Here is a 20,068-nt window from a genome sequence, read left to right on the forward strand (position 1 = left end):
ACACATAAGCAATTCTGTTATGTGGTTTATAGAACTAAAGAAATAGGAACAAGTACGACTACCTTGTAGAGACCACAAGGGTCTGATGCTTCCCACATATTTGAAAGTGTGGATATTTTCAGAATTATTATTTGATGGTCATATTCCACGTGATGTTTTAGTAAACTGAAATGGGTTTCTACAGATATTCATAACTAGATTGTAACAGGCTTGATGGTACTGTACTTTTCCAGCATAATGGTCCACTATCACATCAGCAGTAATTGCTGGTCATCTCATTTTATTAATATGATACTCCATAGGTCTAAGCCACACACAACTTTACTTTCCAAATCCTGGATAATGTAAAGTTAAGCTTTGTGTTCTATTGTTCTTCTAAAAAGCCCTGAAGCCTGTCTGCGAATAAAAACTGTTCTGCTGACTTAGAACAGCTATGTCCACTTAGAATGAATGAATAAATAAATAAATATAGACAAAGTTTCCAAATGTGATGCTAGCAGACGTGTCTGGAGAAACTAATTTCAGACTCAGACATAGACCCACAAAAACAGTACTCACTGATAGTATTAAAATCCATTACAATGACAAGACACTCAGAGAACCAGAGCAAAACCAGTCTCTCCCCTCTCTTCCGTACCACTAAAGGATTGTGAAGTAGGACCACCATGTTTTTTGGTCTTAAGCATCTTTGTCTTAAGAATAAGGAAGGGTATCCTTTAAACATCAAATCTCTACTTCCACTCATTCCATGAGCAGGGCTGGAGCCATGGTATATAGTTACTCCTCACCTGTAGGGGTTCTTTATTTTGGTTTATTAAAAAATTGCCTATCCCTTAAAGCATTAAGTCCTTGAACATTACAACTCTGCATTACAACTCTCTGCACAAGAGAAAAGCAAACACAGCCTATTCCCATACCTTTTGGAATTTTGCCCAGTGGTCTGGACCTAGCCTGCCTGGTGTGATAAGGAAGAGGCTAGTACATTCTATCAGAGTAGAAGTTCATTTACCTTTGAAATTAAGGTGTTTACTTTTTTAATGTGTGCTTAAGGATTTTAAATACCTTTTACTTGACAAAATGAAAATAAAAGGAACATGTTTTAAGGAAAAACCCCTCTGCAGTACTTCTACGGCCCCCATTTCTGTAGTATCTGACCATCTCACAATACCCTTGTGAGGTAACGAGGTCATTTTATAGCTGGAGAACTGAGGCACAGAAACACTGAGTAACTTGGCCAAAGTCACACAGGAAGTCTGTGGTAGCACAAGGAACTGAACCCACGTCCCAGGCTAGCACACTAGTCTGTAGTATCCTTCCTCTCTGAAGGCACACATTTTCCCCGGTGTGGATGTCAAGCAGGAATGATTAAGTGGTAAGCCAATCTAAACATGAAAATGGTATTTTTCAAAATGCTACACTACACAATTGTTCTTATGTCAAATAACTGAAGTGACAGAAAATGGGACAGAATAAAATCTACTTAATCATACAAATGCAGCCTTATTGTCAGTATATTGTCTAAAAGCTACTTATATATGCAGTTGCAATTTGCAACTGAACTGTTTCTTTATAAAATAAAAATTAAAATATTGTGTGCTTCACTAAAAGGTGTTATGGTTAATCCACAGTTACTCTGTTACTACTTTATCCATTGTTTGTTTATTCAAAATAGCTCAGCTCTGCTGCACATCTTTAAAAAATGCAGTCTGCAAATCAGTCACATATGTATGTGGTCGATAATGGATTTAAGTTATCAGAAAACACTCTTAGCTCATAATCTGAATTTAGAGACAACCATGTAGCTTTTTATGCTTCCTACTTACCACATTTTTGAAGTCGTCTTCCGCTTCATCAAATTTTCCTTGTTTAAGAAGTAAATGTCCTCTCTGTAATCTAGCCTGAAAAGGAACAGCAACCAGTTTTGTACTTTACTCAGTTCTTATTTGTAGTCAAAAGAAATCAATTAAATCCCAATTTCCCTAAATTTAATAAAATGGAAAATTACAGTCCCTGTCCACATGTAACAAACTGAACCAAAAGCAGATATGAAGGTATCTGCTTTCTCCATCCCTCCCTTTTCTTTACAGTGTTCTTACAAGAGCATCTTTGATAAAAATGATTACGGCCTTTTACATCATGGTTTTGGGTCAGTGATTACCAACAATTGCAAATGTAGGTGTAGCTCCAATTGCTACCTAAGTAACTCCATCAGAGAACTATATAAAGCAAAACAACTGTTTAACTTGTAAGATAGCTAGTCAACACTCCTACACTGTTTTGATTTTCTTAATTCACAGCCTTTCAGTAGATTGCAGCAAAAGGATAAGGAAATCCTTATTGTTAATGCTTCTGCTATAGAGTCCTCATTAAATTTTCAGGTTAATAGAAACCCACTGTAAAAGTCAGTGCAGATTATTTGGAAGGAGCTAAATGTCACAGCTAAATACAAGGTGGAACAGATTCAGCTACATAACAATCTGTTCCATCTTGTATTTAGCTGTGACACTGAGTACCTTACACAGATCTCTTCATGTGTGTTCAAGATCAGAGTGTTCAATATAGTACATGCATTAGTATCTTGTGGTATTTAATTTTAAACTTCTTGAAATATGGGCTATTAAATTCTCTCTTATTATACCACCAGCTAAAAAAAGACTCACCTTTGAAACAAACAGGAAAACAAAAAGGAACACCATTTTCTTTTACCCTGAAGGAATCCTGAGAAAACCTTACTTACTGATGTGAAATCCTGCTTTAGTTCAACCACTTTACTTAAATCACGAATTGCAGCTTTAGATTTGCCCATGGCCAAATACACTGTGGCTCTTCTGTAATAGGCAATGTAGTTATCAGAGTCCCCTTCTGCAAGTGAAGAAATAATAATCAGAACACCACCTCAATGTAATTTGGAAACAGCTAAGCTGCCATAATAACAGTATCAGCATTACCTGATTTTAAGTAATTTGACAATTATACTTAACAATTAGCAAAAACAACATTTGCGCACAGTAATATTTTACATCTCATGCAATTTGCTTACATTAACAATGAAAACAGAGAGGATGTAAACATAGTAACACTGCTAATATGTAAGAGTATTGAAAATAAATGTGCAAGGATATTTCAGCTCTGTAGTGGAGTCAAGCTGAAATATGCTAAGCCTTTTTATCTCAAATTGCAGGTCTACTTTTGGATGCATATTTAGTTATTTCACGGTTTACCCTAGTCCCTGCTTCTCATACTGGATACACATAAATAAGGAAGCCAGATATACATCATTCCAATAATGACCAACTTTATTTTAGGTAGCCCAGTGTTTTCACTGATTCATAAGTGCTTTATTATTTACATATAGTAGTAGCAACTTCATATTTCATTTAACTTTAATATATGCACTGAACCCTTATTTCTATCCCAATGGAAGATAGAGATATTAGCCTACTGTCAAGGTGATGTCTGCTGGTGGAACTACATGACTCTGCAGCTCCATTCCTATGCTCTCTTTGCCAACACTGTTCAGCATATGTATACTCTAGTTGGAGCCCCCCCATGCTATTGACATACCAGCTTTGGAAACCTACCTGAGGAATTTCTGGACACATTTCTCTGAAAGGATACAGGAAAATAATATAATGCCCCTATCTCTGAGATGGAGGATAATAGTGATGGGACCACAGCCTACTCCTAGTGACCTGTACCTTCTACTTCTAAAGGATACTACACTTTTTAATGTATTAAAACAAATTCAGGGTTTGGATACAAGAACAAACACATCTGAAGCACAAAAGAGATGTGTGTCCCCCTCACTTAGTAGATCTTAGGAGTAAAATTCAAAGTTTAACAAATGAATCTAAGAACACCGCTGAAAAACTTCAAAGCATATAATTGAGCTTCATGTTATCTGCAATACTCCACATGCAGTCTTACCAGGAGAGACATTCTCCATTTCCTTCTACAATCATTCGGCTACCAAAGTGAAAAAATGCCAGCAGCCTAAAGGTTAATTATTTCCTTCCTTGATGACATAGGCCACTCTCTGGACTAGTTTTATGGATTTCTACATTTATTTTTATTATCCAAAAAAAAAAAAAAAAAAATTTAACTGACAGTTGCAAAGCACTACTCCATAGACCACATATCCCATTTCAAACTTAGATTATTTAAAAAAAAATCAAGAGCTCAAGTTATGCACACAATTCTTACACCTAGCAAAATACACTATTCCCTCACACACACATACATACACAATTAAGGGTTAAAACAACCAAAGCAGGAGACAGCTGATCCACCAAGTTCTATGACCAGATACAGAACTTCTGGCAAGTAGAGGATGGTTTTGCCTCAGAGTCCCCAGTACAGCAATGCCCCAGTACAGCAATGAACAGCTCTGATATCCATGCAGAGAAAACATATAGCCCATCAGCCACAGCCTGAAGGAGATGTTAAGATCCAGAATTGAAGAGAATAAAGCAGGAAACAGCTTGCTTTTTACTATGTTAGTTTTTTGCAACAAGAACATTGCACTGGCTGTGGTCAAAAAGAAAAGCTATTGTCTACATGTTAGTCCTGTGATGCAAAGCAAGCAAAAAGCTTGAAGAAATAAGGCTCTTTCCTTGTTTAAAAGAAAAAATGCAGGTTGCCTTACTGCACGTGGCAGTAGTTAAGTTTACTTAAGTTACTTTAAGTAACGTGTAAGTTTCCACTTCAACTTTTCTGAAAAAATTAAGATCCAAAAAGTACAGAGAGTAAAAGATTTGGAAGATGAAGACTTGGGTAAATGAGCTCAAAGCTGCTCTTGTATTAATAACTCCAACAGGATAAAATGATCAAAAACATTCATTTAGGAAGCTTCAGGTGTCTTTCCTTTTTGATGGGTTGCTTATCATATGAAACAGAACACAATACTGCATAGGATGTTAACCACTAAGCTTTAGATAATTAATCTCAGATATTTAAACTTTAGTTTTTTTATTTTATTTTCCAGCCAACAAATTCTAACCAAGAAATCTAAGTTTTTCCACTGGCAGCAATGAATAATGACTAATCAAGTAAAGAAATTATTATTAATGCAGTGGCATACCAATGGGGGAAGCAGAGGGGACCATGCCCCTGGGGTGCCGGCTGGAGGGAGGTTGGGGGGGGGGACCAACTGGGCCCTCGGAGGAGGAGTCACCCCTCCGCTGTCGCAGTCGTCCAGGGGCCACCCATCTTTACTGTCTGCAGCGGCCACACAGACCCCAGCACAGGCCTGCCAGCGGCCAAGGGCTCCTGCTGTGGAGGGAGCAAATGTCCTCCGGGCCCCTCCACACTCACGCAGGGTGCAAGAAGGGAACCACAGGGACCCCGGCCACACAAGGGCCAGGCAGCCAAAGGCGGGGCTTCAGGGCAGAGCCGTCACACTGCCCGCCCTCCCCTCCGCCCTCGCTGCCAGACGGCCCGGGGGCATCTGCCCCTATCACTCTCCCCTTTCCCCCCCACCGGAAAGCAAATACTAATAGCAAACAATATTTAGACATACATGCTTTCTGCACACTTTACATGTAGTCCTGAAGGTAAATTAAAAAAATCTCAAAGGTCTGATATTACTACAAGTGCATATACGGATATTTATTCTTTTCACTGTCACAGAACGTTATGTATTGTTATACTGGGTAATTAATTCCATTTAGAAAACTCTGAGTGTCAAACTGTAATATGCATGCATTCTATATCATGGTGTGAATAAAATGAAAGTCAGACATTGGTACTAGGGAAGAACAGAACAAACAGCAGATTTAAGATTATATAACTCCAAAGTCTAAGTTTGCATCCAACCCAAGCAATGAACATACTCAAAAAATGCACCAACTTGGAATGATCCTGGTCTTCCACTCCACCAATGAATTTGTGTGAGTTTAATAGTTATGGAAAATACATTTCAGTACTAATTTGAGGTCTAAAAATAGTTTCTCTTATAGTTTCTCCTAAATCAGGAATATTGCCCCACCCAAGGAATATGTAGTATTTTAAAGAAGATATGTACTGGATTTTTATGGGGCTGGAAGAGAGAGGCAGAGGAAGAAAACAGGGATAATTCCAGCTCAATCCTGTCCCCCCCTTTTTTTTGGTAACTTGAGGTTGTCTTTTTATTTTCTAATCTTGACAAAACAATAGCAGGGACATGTTATCAGATTATACCATTGTATGGCCATGTATACCATGTATGGCCCAACAGAGCATTTCATAAGCCCTGTGACTAACTTCAAAACAATATACCCAGAGCCAATTCATTAGTATTTTGTCATCACGTTTACATCATTTTAGTTTATGAGTGTGTAAATAGACAATACTGTACATAGGTTGTTTATCTAAATACATACAAAAAAAGGTGAATTTAAAATATAAATCAATGCAGGTGACTTTTTTAGATTATTAAAATATGTAGAATCTGTTTGGCCCACACAAGGTTGTGCTTAGGTTTAACATGGCCTTCTTGTGTAATAAGGTTGGGCATCACTGATTATACCAATCCAGATAGTTACAAGCAGTTAGTTTGCTTCATGCTTTGCAACCCATCCTAAGTTTGGTGTTCACATACTCTATGGCTTTTCTAGGTTTGAGCCCTGATCCTGGAATTCACAACACCCACATGTGGTCCCATTTGCTGCACCCATGAAGTCAATAGGTCCCTCATGGGCACAGCAGTCCATCCACACATTGTGAATTGCAGGATTGGGGCCTTATTAATTAAGCAAATTGTGGGGAAGAGTGAAGGATAGAGGACATTTCAATACAAAAATCCTGCACCACAAGCACAGTCAAATAGTTTGATCTTTAGATACACACCTATTGCAGCATGAAAGTGAGACAAAGCATCTGCTAGCTGTCCAGCTGCCAGTAACTTCTTGCCCATTTCAAGTTGTTTTTCTACTTCAGCATTTATTCTGCATTCGACTCCTAAAATAGAAGAGCCAAAATTTTTAAATCACAGTTTGATTCTAGCCAAGTTGACATTACAGAAAATAAAAACTATGTTTAAAATGCTCTCTCTCTTCATAATACATAAAAATCATCAGGGACAGTTCATATTTTGTTACCAGGCAAGAGCGTCCTACCTCAAAAATAAATTGCTGATACAGAAGCACATGAAAAAACAAAAAGCTACATTTTTCAATACTCAGACCACGTCTTAGTTTCCTTTGAAACTTTTAACTCTTCTGCGCCTACCCAAAGATCCAGTTATAATGAAGAAAATCTAATTGCTGTAAGCCATCACTTTAAAAGCCGTTGTTGAACGTGCATCACGAGCTGCAGTCTACCTAGCTTCTGCACATACAAGGTTCTCTACATCCACTGCATCATAGCAATACATTTTCCTCTCCTGTTGTAAATACAGAGGATCACATACTGTACATAACACAATGAACATGAGCAGGTTTTTTATAATAGGTTGAGTTCAATAAACTGATTATGAAAGTGTGGTGGATAACTTGGTATTCGCTTCATTCAGTGCCTACATAGAAATCTTTGAAGTTCCCTCTAACTCTATTGCATGCTTTTTTATTTAAAGATCTTTAAAAATTCAAGTCCTAAATACAGGTTATCGTACATATTCTGACCCTATGAATAGAATTTAAATAAACACTGGCTAGTATAGTGTTCAATTCCAAGGCCAACTGTTAACCAAGAGTCAGACTTCCCATAAATAATATTCAAGTTTAGTTATGCCTACAGAGCAAGGTTGTAAAACAGACGTGTCAGCCCCTAGTGCATTATAAAACATGAACAAAGCCAAGCACCTTCCTCTGTAGATTGGGGCACAGGTCACTTGCTGGTGGATTCTCTGTACCTTCAAGTCCTCAAACCATGACCTGAGGACTTAAATAACTCAGTCATAGGTTAGGGGTCTATTATAGGAGTGCGTGGGTGAAGTTCTGTGACCTGCATTGTGCAGAAGGTCAGACTAGATGATCATTGAAGTCTATGAATCACTCAGACAGTATAATTATTCCAGGATAATCTCACTTGATAATTGATATTGCTGCAGAGACTCTGGATCTAATCCTGCTTCCACTGAAGTCAACGGCAGAACTCCAATCAAGTGCATGGTGCAGCATGTGTAGTGGTGAAAAGCATTTCCTTACATCATTTGTAAATGTGTTTCCTTTTAATTGAATTGATTGTCCCTTGTTCTTCTATCCTTAAAAAAGGATAAGACATTTGTATGTATATATGATATCCACCACTACATAAAAGAGGCTTTAGAAAGTGGGAACATAAAGACTAATGCCTCAGGGCAGAAGAATATCTGGCAAGGTTGGGAGCAGCTTCCCCGGTGGGCAAGTTATTTCATAATTATTAACCATACAATATCTTGTACCCTCCTGTTGAACACCTGATATTAGCCAGTTTCTGAAACAGGATACAGCAATAGATAAATAAGTGGCCTGAGTCAGCATGGCAATTTCTAAAGTTCAACAACAGCTGTTTTCTCAAAATTTGGAACAGGCGAAAGAAAAAAAGGCTCGTGGAGAGAAGAGCCATTCTGTTTAAAAAAAAAAAAAAAAAACCCAAGATTTTGGACTCTTTGTAAACTGACTTTCTGCAAAGCAGATCATCAGTTTGGAATTTGGATTGTGCTTCCTCATTACACTGCTGAAGAAGCGCCACTCCAAGGCTCATTCCCTATGCTTTGGAAACCAGCCGATCCTCTCAACAAATCTCCCATCTCTATCTGGTCACTGAGAACACTTCATAGGCCTGAAATACAAACTCAAAAACCTGACACCTCAAACATTTCATTAGGTAAGAAAACTGTATGTCCAACACTCAGATAGGGCTTCCAGATAGGTGGGGCCTGTAAAAAAGGCAAGGTTCGGACGTCACTGCAGGATCAAGCAGAAGCTAGGTCGATTGGGAGGAGGTTCTTAATAAACTATAAGTACCTGCTGCTGCAGCAGCAAATGGTACAGAGACAATGTGTGAGAGTGAGTTACTTGTATAAAGTGTTCCACTTTCAGATTAGTGTGAAAGTCCTTTTCTAAAAGTCAGATGTTCTACTGGATCACATTTCATTTCAGCTGAGGTTAAAAAGAGAGTTTTTGCTATGGACCACACTAGAATCAATCGGACAATTTCCTTCATGACAACAAACAGCACTGAAATTAACACGTATTCATTGACAATAAAACTGCACTGGCAGCAAGCCGGTCAGCTATTAAACTGCCTAATAAACTTCACAATAACATAGCTCCAGCTTTTCAGGAGTTCCCCCCTCCTCACACTTTCATTTTGTTTCCAATATTCTTTTAGAGTGGTGAACACAAAATTCCCCTACCAGCTTTATCCTCTCTCATTTAGGAAACATTGATTTATCTTGCCCTTTGGAATGATGCTTGAGTCTGAAGCAGCTTTCTTCACTTCCTTGTTCCTGATACATCATTAATCATGTCAGTACAGCTTCAAGAATACAATTTATACAATGAGACTCACTTGTTCTGGGTAGTGTCTTTCATAAATAGCATCTCAAAATAATTTTAAGAGTTATATGATACAATTATAGCTATCCTAACAGAGAGAAGCAAATTAAAAGGAATAGGCAAGGGTAAACAAATATATTCATTCAAGGAGAAATAAGAAGGCTGTTCCAAATGCAGTCAATGTTAAGGACAGTTGACAGAGGAGCCCAGTGTTAGATAAACAGAAGGAACTTGGATGAGGAGAGACGAAAAACAGGTCGTGAAACAGGCAGAAGCATGTCCAGAGTGTTTATAAATCAAGGAAGACAATTATGAACTGGATCCCACAATGGGAAATCAGTGAAATTTTTTGAGATTGGGGCTGATTTGATCACAATTCTTTGCACACCTGAGAAAAACAGTGTAGCATTGCATAAATGCAGAAGTTTGCAGAACTGGTACTTGGGGAGACTACCAAGGAGACATGCAGTAGTACAGCATACAGAAGATGAGGGCCTATACAAGGATTTCAGCAGAAGTAAATTGAAAGAAGCAGCACATTCACCAATGGGGTGAAGGGACCACAGAACTGGACCCTTAATGCCAACGGCAACAGACACAGAGCAGGTGTATAATAATTTTTTAATACTGTATGCTGACCTGGTTACTGGGATGGTCACTGTATGAATACATTGATTTAGTTTAATAATGTGCTGTAAGGAAACAATGGCCCAAGATAAGCTGAAAGATTTGAGGATTGTTATGAGACAGCGAAAGAGCTACTGGTTCTGAGGAGTCTGGTTTGATCTCCCGCTGAGCTTATCAGACTGCTTTGGTCCAGAAAGACAAAAGTCCAGGAACTGACAGTAATTAAGACTCTGGCTGGAGAAAGAGTGACTCTCACACTCACTCTCTACTCTCCCACCCCAGAGATGAGGCAGTTGTTGGCAACCTGGGGGGAGTGGGGGGGCAGGAGGAGAACAGACTGACATCCAAGAGCCTGTGGGGCATCTGAAAAAGCTAAGCCTGACTATGCTACCATCAGTTAATGGTAAGCTTCTAGTTAAAGAGAGAGTTCACAAGCTTGTCTATTTGCCGGTTTTTAATCAATCATTTTTTCTCTCCAACTGCTTTGTTCCATTGTTGAAATTAAACAATGTTTTGATTTTTAAGACAGTTGTCTGATCACTGTATTCAGACTGATCACAGACTCCTGAAGGGAAGTACTGCAGGTGCCAAACCCAGCTGGACCTGCAGGGTAAGCATGGCTGTTACGGTAGGTTAGGCCCAAACTGAGTAGGAGTGGGAGAATTGTAGAATTCCACTCCAAGAGAGGTAAAGGCACTAGGCCTGATCGTTGAGGGGGTGCTCTCAGAGACAGAAGCGAACAGAGGTGCAACTAGTAACCCGGTAACCCTGATAATGTTTATTTCTAATTTTTTTAGCTCAAAAAATGAAAAAGATACAAAACCAGTTACTAACCTTCCGTAACTGTTATTCTTTGAGATGTGTTGCTCATGTCCGGACATTCCAAGTAGGTGTGTGCACGCCACACGCACAGTCACCGGAAGGTTTTTCCCTTCGTGGTAGCTGGAGGGTAGCTCTGGAGCCCCCTGGAGTCACACCTTCATGGCACTATACATAGGGTCCGGCCGACCCACTCTCTTCAGTTACTTCTTGCTAACTGGCTCCAACAGAGGGGTAGGCGGGTGGGTCTTGGAATGGACAGGGGCAACACATCTCAAAGAGCATCAGTTACAGAAGGTTAGTAACAGTTTTTTTCTTCTTCGAGGGCTTGCTCATGTTGATTCCAAGTAGGTGACTCCCAAGCAGACCATAGGAGAAGGATTCAGAGCTTAACGACCTGCCGACTGCAGTACTGCTCTACCAAAAGCCGCAGCACACAATACTATTACCCAGCAAACATGAGACAATGTGAAGGTGTGAAAAGATGACTATGTGGCAGCTCTACAGATGTCCTGGATTGGGATCTGAGCAAGGAATGCTGACGAGGACACCTGTGCCCTTGTAGAGTGAGCTGTCAACATTGGGACCGATATTTTTGCCGATTCATAACATGTCCTGATGCACTACGTAATCCAGGAGGAGATCCTTTGTGACAAAACCGGAAAGCCTTTCATCCTCTCTGCTACGCATGTTTTCCAAAAGTGTTGAATCCTTTTGATGTAAAAAGCCAAAGCCCATCTAACATCCAACGTGTGCAGCCTCTGCTATCGGTTATTGGTGTGTGGCTTTGGGTAGAAAACCGGAAAGAATATGCCCTGATTTGCATGGAATTGTGACACCACCTTCAGAAGAAAATCCAGGTGTGGGCGCAGCTGAACCTTATCTTTGAAGAAAACCGTATAAGGAGGCTCAGACTCAAGGAGGCTTGAGTTCTGAAACTCTCCTGGCCAAAGTTATGGCCATCAGAAAGGCTCCCTTCGATGACAGATAGAGGAGCAAGCATGTCACTAGAGATTCGAACAGAGAACCTGTCAGTCTTGATAGTACAAGGTTAGAATCCTACTGGGGAATCGGCTGATGCATTTGAGGATATAGCCTGTATAGACCTGGAAGGAAATGCTCCACCATGAGGTTGACAAAGATCGGCCTGCCACCCATGGATAGAACACCGAAATTGTGGCCAGGTGAACCTTGATTGATGACACCAACACCCCCTACTGTTTGAGATGTAACAAGCAGTCCAAGATGAGAGGTATTGATGAAAACTCAGGCAGAGTACCTTTCTGTGTCAACCAGATGGAGAACCTCTTCCACTTAGCCAGGTAAGTGGATTTTCAGCTGCCAAGCAGGACCTCTCTGATTGATCTGAACACTCCAACTCCAGAGGGTTCAGCCATTGATCTTCCACACCGTGAGGTGGAGAGACTCTAAATGGGATGGTGAAGGTGGCCGTGGTCCTGAGTCTGCTGCTGGTGCTGGACTTGATCACTGACGGGAGTTTCCACTGACAGATTGAGGAGCATAGCGTACCAGTGTTGGCGCAGAATTACAGAGGATTATCAGAATTACAGAGGATCTTTCCTTCCTGATCTTCAGCAGGACCTTGTGAACAAGTGGAATTGGCAGAAATGCATAAAACTGATGATCTGTCCAAGAGATGAGAAATGTGTCCGCAACTGACCCTGGGCTGTGATCCTGGAAGGAGCAGAACTGTATGCACTTTGTTGCATCTCATCTCAAAACAAGTCTATGTGGGGAATTCCTCACCTTTGGAAGATGATGTTCACTACATCCAGGAGGAGAGACCACTTGTGGTTGGAAAAGGACCTGCTGGGTGGTCCGCCAATTCGTTCTGTGACCTGGGCAGGTTGGACGCATCTAAATGAATCGAGCAGGCTATGCAGAAGTCCCACCATTCGAGGGCTTCCTAACATATGAGAGAGAAGTGTGCTCCACCCTCTGTTTATATAGAGCATCACTATTGTATTATCCATCCTTACTGATACACATTTGCCTTCCAGGTGGGCTCAGAAGGCCTGGCAGGCTAAACATATCGCCCTCAGTTCTCTTACACTGATGTGGAGCGAGAGCTCTGCCTGGGACCTTGTGACCTGTGTCCTCCTAGATGAGCTCCCCAGCCCATCACTGAGGCGTTGGTGACCAGGAACAGTGAGAGGGAAGGTGGGAGGAAGGGGACTTATACACAGACTACCTGTGGTTTGAGCCACCAGTGGAGCGTTTCACATGGTAGAAACGAGATAATCTGTCTGAGAACAGGGCCAGAGAATCCGAGCCTTAAATTGGTACGCCGTCCTCAGGCGCACCCTCAAAAGTTCTCACTGGACTGGCACTGTGGCTGGAAGAGGGCTGAGAGGGTTTCCTCCTGTAATTTCTGCTCCTCTTACAACTATATTCCTGCCTCTGCTGAGACTGGTAGAACAGGAGGAGAGACTGAGGTCTGAAATGCCTCCTATGCAGCACTGGGGTATGGAGGCCTAAGAACTGTAGAGTGGCCCAAGAGTCCTTGAGGCTGTGAAGTTTCAAGTGTATCAGCTCAGAAAACAGCACTGGGCCTTCAAAAGGGAAGATCCTGGATTATCTGTTGAATCTCATGTGGGAGGCCTGAGGTTTGTAGCCTTGAGCTCCATCTCATTGCTAATGCTGATGCCACTGTGCGAGTTGCAGCATCCGCCATGTCCAGTGCCCCCAGTGCTCTTGCCACTGCCTTGCCTTCCTTGGTCGTGGCTGTGAATTCCACCCTGGAGTCTGTTGGTATAAACTCCACGAATTTCAGCATGGACCCATAAGAGTTAAAGTTGTATCTATTCAACACTGCCTGCTGGTTTGCAATACGGAGTTGGAATCCCCCAATAGAATACACCTTTCTCCCAAAGAGGTCCAGTTTTTTTGCACCTTTGCCTTCAGCGTGGGGGCTTGCTGATCTTGCCTCTCTTGCTCATTGGCTGCTGCAACAATGAGCGACTCTGGTGGGGATGAATATAGAGGTACTCATGGTCCTTAGAGGGAACAAAATACTTCCTCTCCACTCTCTTAGCAGTTGGAGGCAGGGAAGCCAGGGTCTGCCACAGTGCCTTGTTTTGTCACGGATGTTTTTTATTAGTGGCAGTGCTATCCTGGATGGGCCAGCTGAGGCTAGAATGTCCACCTCGATTTGGAGCCCAAGGTTCTGTGCCACTCTCCTCAGAAGTTCCTGGTGGGCTCTGATGTGGGGTCCTCACTGGCACTGGTGGTGGACAACAACTGCTTCATCTGGGGATGAAGATGCTCTAACCGAGGCAATCTTCTGGCCCCCTACTCCCAGCGGGTCCTGCGGTGCCGGTTCTTCAAACTCAGTGCTGGGGTCGACGTAGCAGTCCTTCCTCGGCACCACGTCTCTCTCAGACGCCATTGCGCTCCGCACTGAAGCCGACGTACCGGGTGTCAACTCAGCCAGGCCTGGTGTTGGTTGGAAAGCCATTTCCATAAAGGATAAACTTCAGTCTCTGGCTCCTCTCCTTCATCCTTGGGCAGAAATCCCTGCAGATCTTACAGCGATCCCTCTGAGGGGTCTCCCCAAGAAACTTAGGCAAGTGATATAGGGATCGCTCCCGGGCATGGGCTTTTTACAGGTCCCGCACGATTTGAAGCCAGGGGAACGAGGCATACCCTGTCCCCTGGGAAGGGAAAAATTGAACCCGATAAGCGGGGTCCTAACTAACTAAAGTAACAATAACTATAAATGAATTATAAACTATTTACAGGTAACAGTCCAAAAAAGCACGAGAGAGGGACACTTGCAAAGCAAGAGAAAATGAATGTTCCAGCGACTGTCATGGACAATAAGAAGGAATTGAAGAGATGGGGTCTTGGCAGAGCCCTGCACTATGAAGGCACAACACCAGGAGGCTCCAGAGCCGACCCTACGGATATCGCTAGAGGAAAACCTTCCAGTGACTGTGCACATGGTGCGCACACCCCTACTTGGAATCAACATGAGCAAGCACTCAAAGAATATTATGTTTCCTGGTAGCTATATCTTGGGAGCAGAAAATTGTTATTAGAATGTCTGATGCTAGATTTTAAAATGTGTGAGACCCTAAATCACTATGTATAACCTTAGAGGGACTCAGTCAAGTTGAAATATAGTCATTTTTTAAAAAAAGTAAAAGCAGGTTCAATTTTCACATCTGAGTCCCCCTGCTGAGTTTTTGTGGCTTTTCTATAGCATTATCATATTTTTAAAAATATACATACACATCTTTCTTCCCCGTGGTATGTGAAAGACCCATGCAAACAACAAGGGAAGTTGTGAGTATACAAGGAAACAGTGAAGATGACTATACACAAATAAGAAACCATAAAAATGAAGAAAATATGCATACATATTCAGTAACATTAATGTAAGTTGTTACATGGAACCTTAAAAGGGTAAAATAATTTTATGTGGAAGTGAGGTTTTTAAATTGACAGTCTCTGACATTTTTGTATTTAACACTCCCGATATTTTAAAAAAATATTTGCTATGTATTGCAGCAACCTTAATTTTAAAGTTTCCCCCCAAAAAATGTCTTATTTTGTATAGAGCAGGAAAAGGAGTGACAATCACAAGAAACTTTCAGGTGTAGCACAATGGGATTCATTAACAGTACAGTGAAGACATCTGGGCTTGTGTCTGGGGTCTAGGACCCTCCCCACACAGAGTCTCAGAGCCAGAGCTCCATCCCAAACCCAGATGTCTACAATGCAATTTTATAGCCCCACAAGCAGAGTCAGCTGACATGGACCAGCCAAGGGTGTTTTATTGCAGTGTAGACATACCGTCTATCTACGCAACCTATGGAAGCAAGCCTCCCAGTCCAGGTCAATAGACTCGGGCTAGTAGGGCTCATGACAGTGCCCTAAAGATAACTGAGCAGCCAGTGCTTTGAAGTTGCAGCTCAAGCTCTGATGACTACACACCTCCCTAGGCTTCAGAGCCCAAGCTCTATCTATCCTGAGCTGCAACCTCAGAGTACTGTCTCCACAGCTATTTCACAAGCCCCACCATCTCCAATCTGTTGATACTTGCTCCCATTTGCTGTGTAGACATAGCCTAAGTGGTCAACCTTGGTGATTGGACCCTGAAGAAAAAAAATCTGTCTGTCTTAGAAGTCCTGCCCCTACTCTGGTAGATCTCCTTTCAGCAGCAGGGAGCACAGCTAACTACAGAAGTAATTGTACTGCTTCTAAAAGCAGTTCGGCAAAGGACGAGACAGAGAAAGGAACACCTGTGCCATTCACTAAGGATATGGAGTAACTTTGGATAGCAGTGACTAAGCAGAAATCCCCTCCGTTCCCAAAGATGGGGAGGGAGCATGTGGGGGGAGGGGAAAAAGTCATCAGGGACCCTTCTTCCCCTCCATAATCTGCAGCAGCCTGGGATCAGGGAGAGAAATCTGATGAGACGGGAAAGGAAAAGGAGGGTGGTAAGGAGGAGCAGTTACAAGAAGTGTAGTGGGCTGGACAAGAAAGAAGCCAGCTGTGAGTGCTCAGTTCCCTGCAGAGCTGGCTCATCTTTTCTACCCTTCCTTATGACCCCTTTGCATTGCTACTTGGGTGGAGGGACAGAAGAGAAGCAGGACCTTTCCACCTCCCCAGTCGTCTCTCCTCCCCACTCTGGCTTGGGGGGGGGGGGACGGGACACACGGAACGACGACGGACGGACAAATATCTCTGATTTGAGAGAAAACTTATGCCAAATTAAAGCTTCTGCTGGAGAAGTCAGAAGAATTCTAGAGGAAGATAAGCTCTTTCTGGTACTAGAATACTAGGAAAATGGTAGTGCAAGCTCGAAGAGTTCTAGAACCCTTTTAGTGAAGTCATTCATAACCCTGAAAAGGACAACTGAGGTACAATATCTGCAGTCATGTAAGACTATGTTAAAATAGGCTCCTTGTTCTACAGATTTTTACATGGCTAATATGAACTTCCACATCAAGTTAACAAGTTCCAAAGATAACTCTTTAAAAGTCATAGTCAAACAACTGGTGGTACTGAAAAGTATTAGGTGTGAAATAAGAAACTTGTGAATTGGAGGAACATGCACTTACTTGGAAGATGAGCTTTTGAAATTGTTATCTTTTAGCCAGTATTAATAGCATACTCCAGCATCATCTCTTTCCCCATCCTCAGCACCCTCCCCCAAGCCACTCCCATCAACTTATCTTAAAACCAACAAAATTCTGACTGAAAGTGCTGCTTCTGTTGCAGGAAAGAAGGAGAGATGAACACAGCCTCTGGGAGGGTAAAAGTTCACAGTAATACACGACCCCCATGTACAATCTCCATTTAATTCTTCCAGCACTATAGCTAGAGTAAGAAGAAACTAAAAATATACAATGTACATGTAAAAAGTGATCTACAGTTATGGAAAATGTGAGTCATGTATTACATTAACCACACATATACTAAAATAAAACATTACTTCACAACAGATATTAGGACATAGGAATTAGAGATAAAAAGACCTAATAGATCATATTTTGGTCATCCTAGCATTTGTAGGATTGTTCCCTGTCTAGAGTGCTTTGTCCAGTCTAGGGTTAAGTGGCAACCTTCCTCGGGAGAATATTTCACAATCTACTGAAGTTTGCTGTTAGGAAAATATATACAAAATTAGAAAGTAAACTTGAGACTACCAAGACCACAATCAGCAAAGCACCAAGGACATCCATGCTCCTTACATGCACGGGGAACATATTTGGAATATGAATTATCTACAGATGCTTAAAAACAAATTACAAACACTTAGACTGATTCCTCTGGTGTTACTTAATGCTACTCTTCCTTTAACATTGCTGCAGAAGTACCTGGTAAAAACAATGCAATGCTGCTGCATATACTCAAAGTGATTGTCCTTAACTTTCCTAGATGGGGGGTATCAACTTTTTTTAAACTGCCATAATTCTCTGGTTGAACCCAGAATTAATGACAGTGCATCTTTGACATTCCCTGCCCATCAGAGATGTACCACTCTTCAATACCCACAAACTGGCATTGCCCCAAAGTTCAGCACAGCTCTGATCTGCTCTGGCTCATAGATAGCATTTATGGCATTAGAGCCCACGACAGCTCTGCTGCCGAGATATCACTCAAAGAGCCAGTAAGTTAAGGGGCATAATACTCCAACAACCACTCTGGTGCTGTTGTGGTGGTAACCCTGGACTTGAGAACACCCACGGAAGTGTGGGCGTCTCTGTGCTGAGCGTCCGATTACATTTCACTAAAAACCAAACCAATGAACCCATTCTCACCCTTGCCTCGCGGCCCGCCCAACTAGCTCGGAACTGCTCCCAGGGCCCAGCAGCTGCAAAGCCTCATGCTCACCACCAGCGCTAACCTCCCCCAAACTCACCCACACTTCCGAGCCCCTTACCCCAGCCCCAACACCCCGCGCACGCTGGACAGCTGTTTTCTCCCAGCTCCCGGCAGGAGTCTGGCCCTGCCCCGCCCAGCCAGCACCAACCCTGTCCCCTCACCCCCGGCAGCGTACAGCGCCGTGCACCACCACGGCTTGACTTCGCCCCGCAGCCCCTCACCCTCGCCGAGCAGGTCGAAGAGCACCAGCAGCAGGGGCAGCACGGCGCCCAGCTGGCCGACGCACGCGCTGGCCGACACCATGACCATGGCTGCGCGTCTGCGCGCGCCCCCTGAGCCCCCGAGGGGGGCTGTAGCGTAGTGTAGAGTGTGGAGCCTGCCACGCGCCGCAGCGGCTGCCCCTCACTTCCAAGTTCGCTTCACTACCAGGGTGGGTGGGTCGTGGTCACCTCCGATTGGCCGCGACGCCGTCCGCCCCGCCCCCAGCCAGGGAAACGTGGAGACTAGTTTCTGGCCGGTGACGCGCCCCTGCCCGCACTGCGCTTGCGCGCCCGAGGGTGGCCCGAGCATGCGCAGGAGCCACAGATGAAGCTACTGCCCTCGGTTTACCCTCGACCACCCCAGGTGGGAAAGAACGTGCTCGCGAAGCAGAACGTGGCTGGTGAACGGGGCGGGATGGGGACGTGTGAGGGTAAAGACGGGGGGGGGAGCAGGGCAGGGGGGAGCAGGAGCGAGGGTCTTGTGCACCTGCTTAGACAATGTCTCAGTGCTTTGCAGCCTGCACAGGGACGAGTCATTAAAGCCAATCCTTAGCTCAGAGGTACTCCGTCTTCCTTAGGCTGGGACCCACGAAAAAGAAGAAAAATCACTCGGAGACCCACCATATCCTACAATCTTTTGAGTGAACAGGATTGTGGGATTTGGGTTACCATAACCCAGAGCCTAGGGTACGCCATGACCAGCCCCGGCAGTATTCCCAGCCCCAAATGTTCACAAATAACAATTCATACCCCCCTCCCCCATGAGATTTCTGTTATAAAAATTAAATTGCATTTTTGGTCTGTCTCTTGATTTTGAACCCCATCCCCAAAATGCAGGTGGGGGATAGGGGGTGAATGAGTGTTGCTATTTGTCAACACTCCCCATGTATTAAGATGATTTTGGCCTTGCTACAGGAGCTCTGACTGTTAGTCTGATGGTGCTGAGCTTCCCATTTCTCACCAAACTCCCAAATTCTAATTAATTAATTCTGTAGTGCCCATCAATTAATTTTGAAGCCCAAACAAATTAATTATTCATCTCCTGTACCCACAGCCTCCCCTCAGAACAATTCTGGTCCCCATCCCCAAATCAATTAATTATGCAAGCCCCAGCCTCAGCTCAGCTCTTCCTGCAATTCCAGGGATTCTGTACCCCACCCTCAAGCCTGGAGGGGTAGCTGCAGCTGCAGCAGTTCCCCCTTTTTGGGCCACAGGGTGCTGGGGTCAACTCCAGGGTCTCTTATCCCCTTCCTGAGCCTGGAGTTGCAGGGATGGGGAAGGGTGTAGAAGCAGCTCTGATTGGCTGCTTTTCTGTAAGAGGAAGGTGAGTGGGGAAGGCAGCCAAGCAGATAGTGTTTTCCCCCAAGCGGGACTGAAATTTGGGAGAGGCTTAGAGCTTCTGGTGAGAGTGGTTCTAGTCACAGCCAAAATCCCATTACTTGCAAGGAAGTTGTGAGAGTTAGCAATACTAATTTTAAAGGTGTTAAACTGTAGGTGCTAAGTAGTGTTTCAAATCATGTCAGTTAAAGCACTTGTTTCCCTATTATA

The 20,068-nt window shown here is 43.0% G+C and overlaps 1 protein-coding gene across 1 annotated transcript in view; it reads right to left on the minus strand.

Annotated features, from left to right (window-relative positions):
* The window catches only part of DNAJC3 (DnaJ heat shock protein family (Hsp40) member C3), a 68,708-nt gene extending 50,043 nt beyond the window's left edge, over positions 1 to 18,665 (minus strand). Inside the window, exons 1-4 of the mRNA XM_067536800.1 lie at positions 18,482 to 18,665; positions 6,826 to 6,936; positions 2,738 to 2,862; positions 1,824 to 1,898 (exon numbers count right to left, since the gene is read on the minus strand). Of these exons, the coding sequence (XP_067392901.1) occupies positions 1,824 to 1,898; positions 2,738 to 2,862; positions 6,826 to 6,936; positions 18,482 to 18,569 (399 nt within the window). The 5' untranslated portion in view covers positions 18,570 to 18,665. The remainder of the gene's footprint in view (positions 1 to 1,823; positions 1,899 to 2,737; positions 2,863 to 6,825; positions 6,937 to 18,481) is intronic.
* Between the last annotated feature and the right edge of the window lie 1,403 nt (positions 18,666 to 20,068).

Source organism: Emydura macquarii, unplaced genomic scaffold (genome assembly GCF_026122565.2).
Source record: "Emydura macquarii macquarii isolate MOO-44397 ecotype Brisbane River unplaced genomic scaffold, CSIRO-AGI_Emac_v2 contig_3671, whole genome shotgun sequence".
Taxonomy (NCBI): domain Eukaryota; kingdom Metazoa; phylum Chordata; order Testudines; family Chelidae; genus Emydura; species Emydura macquarii.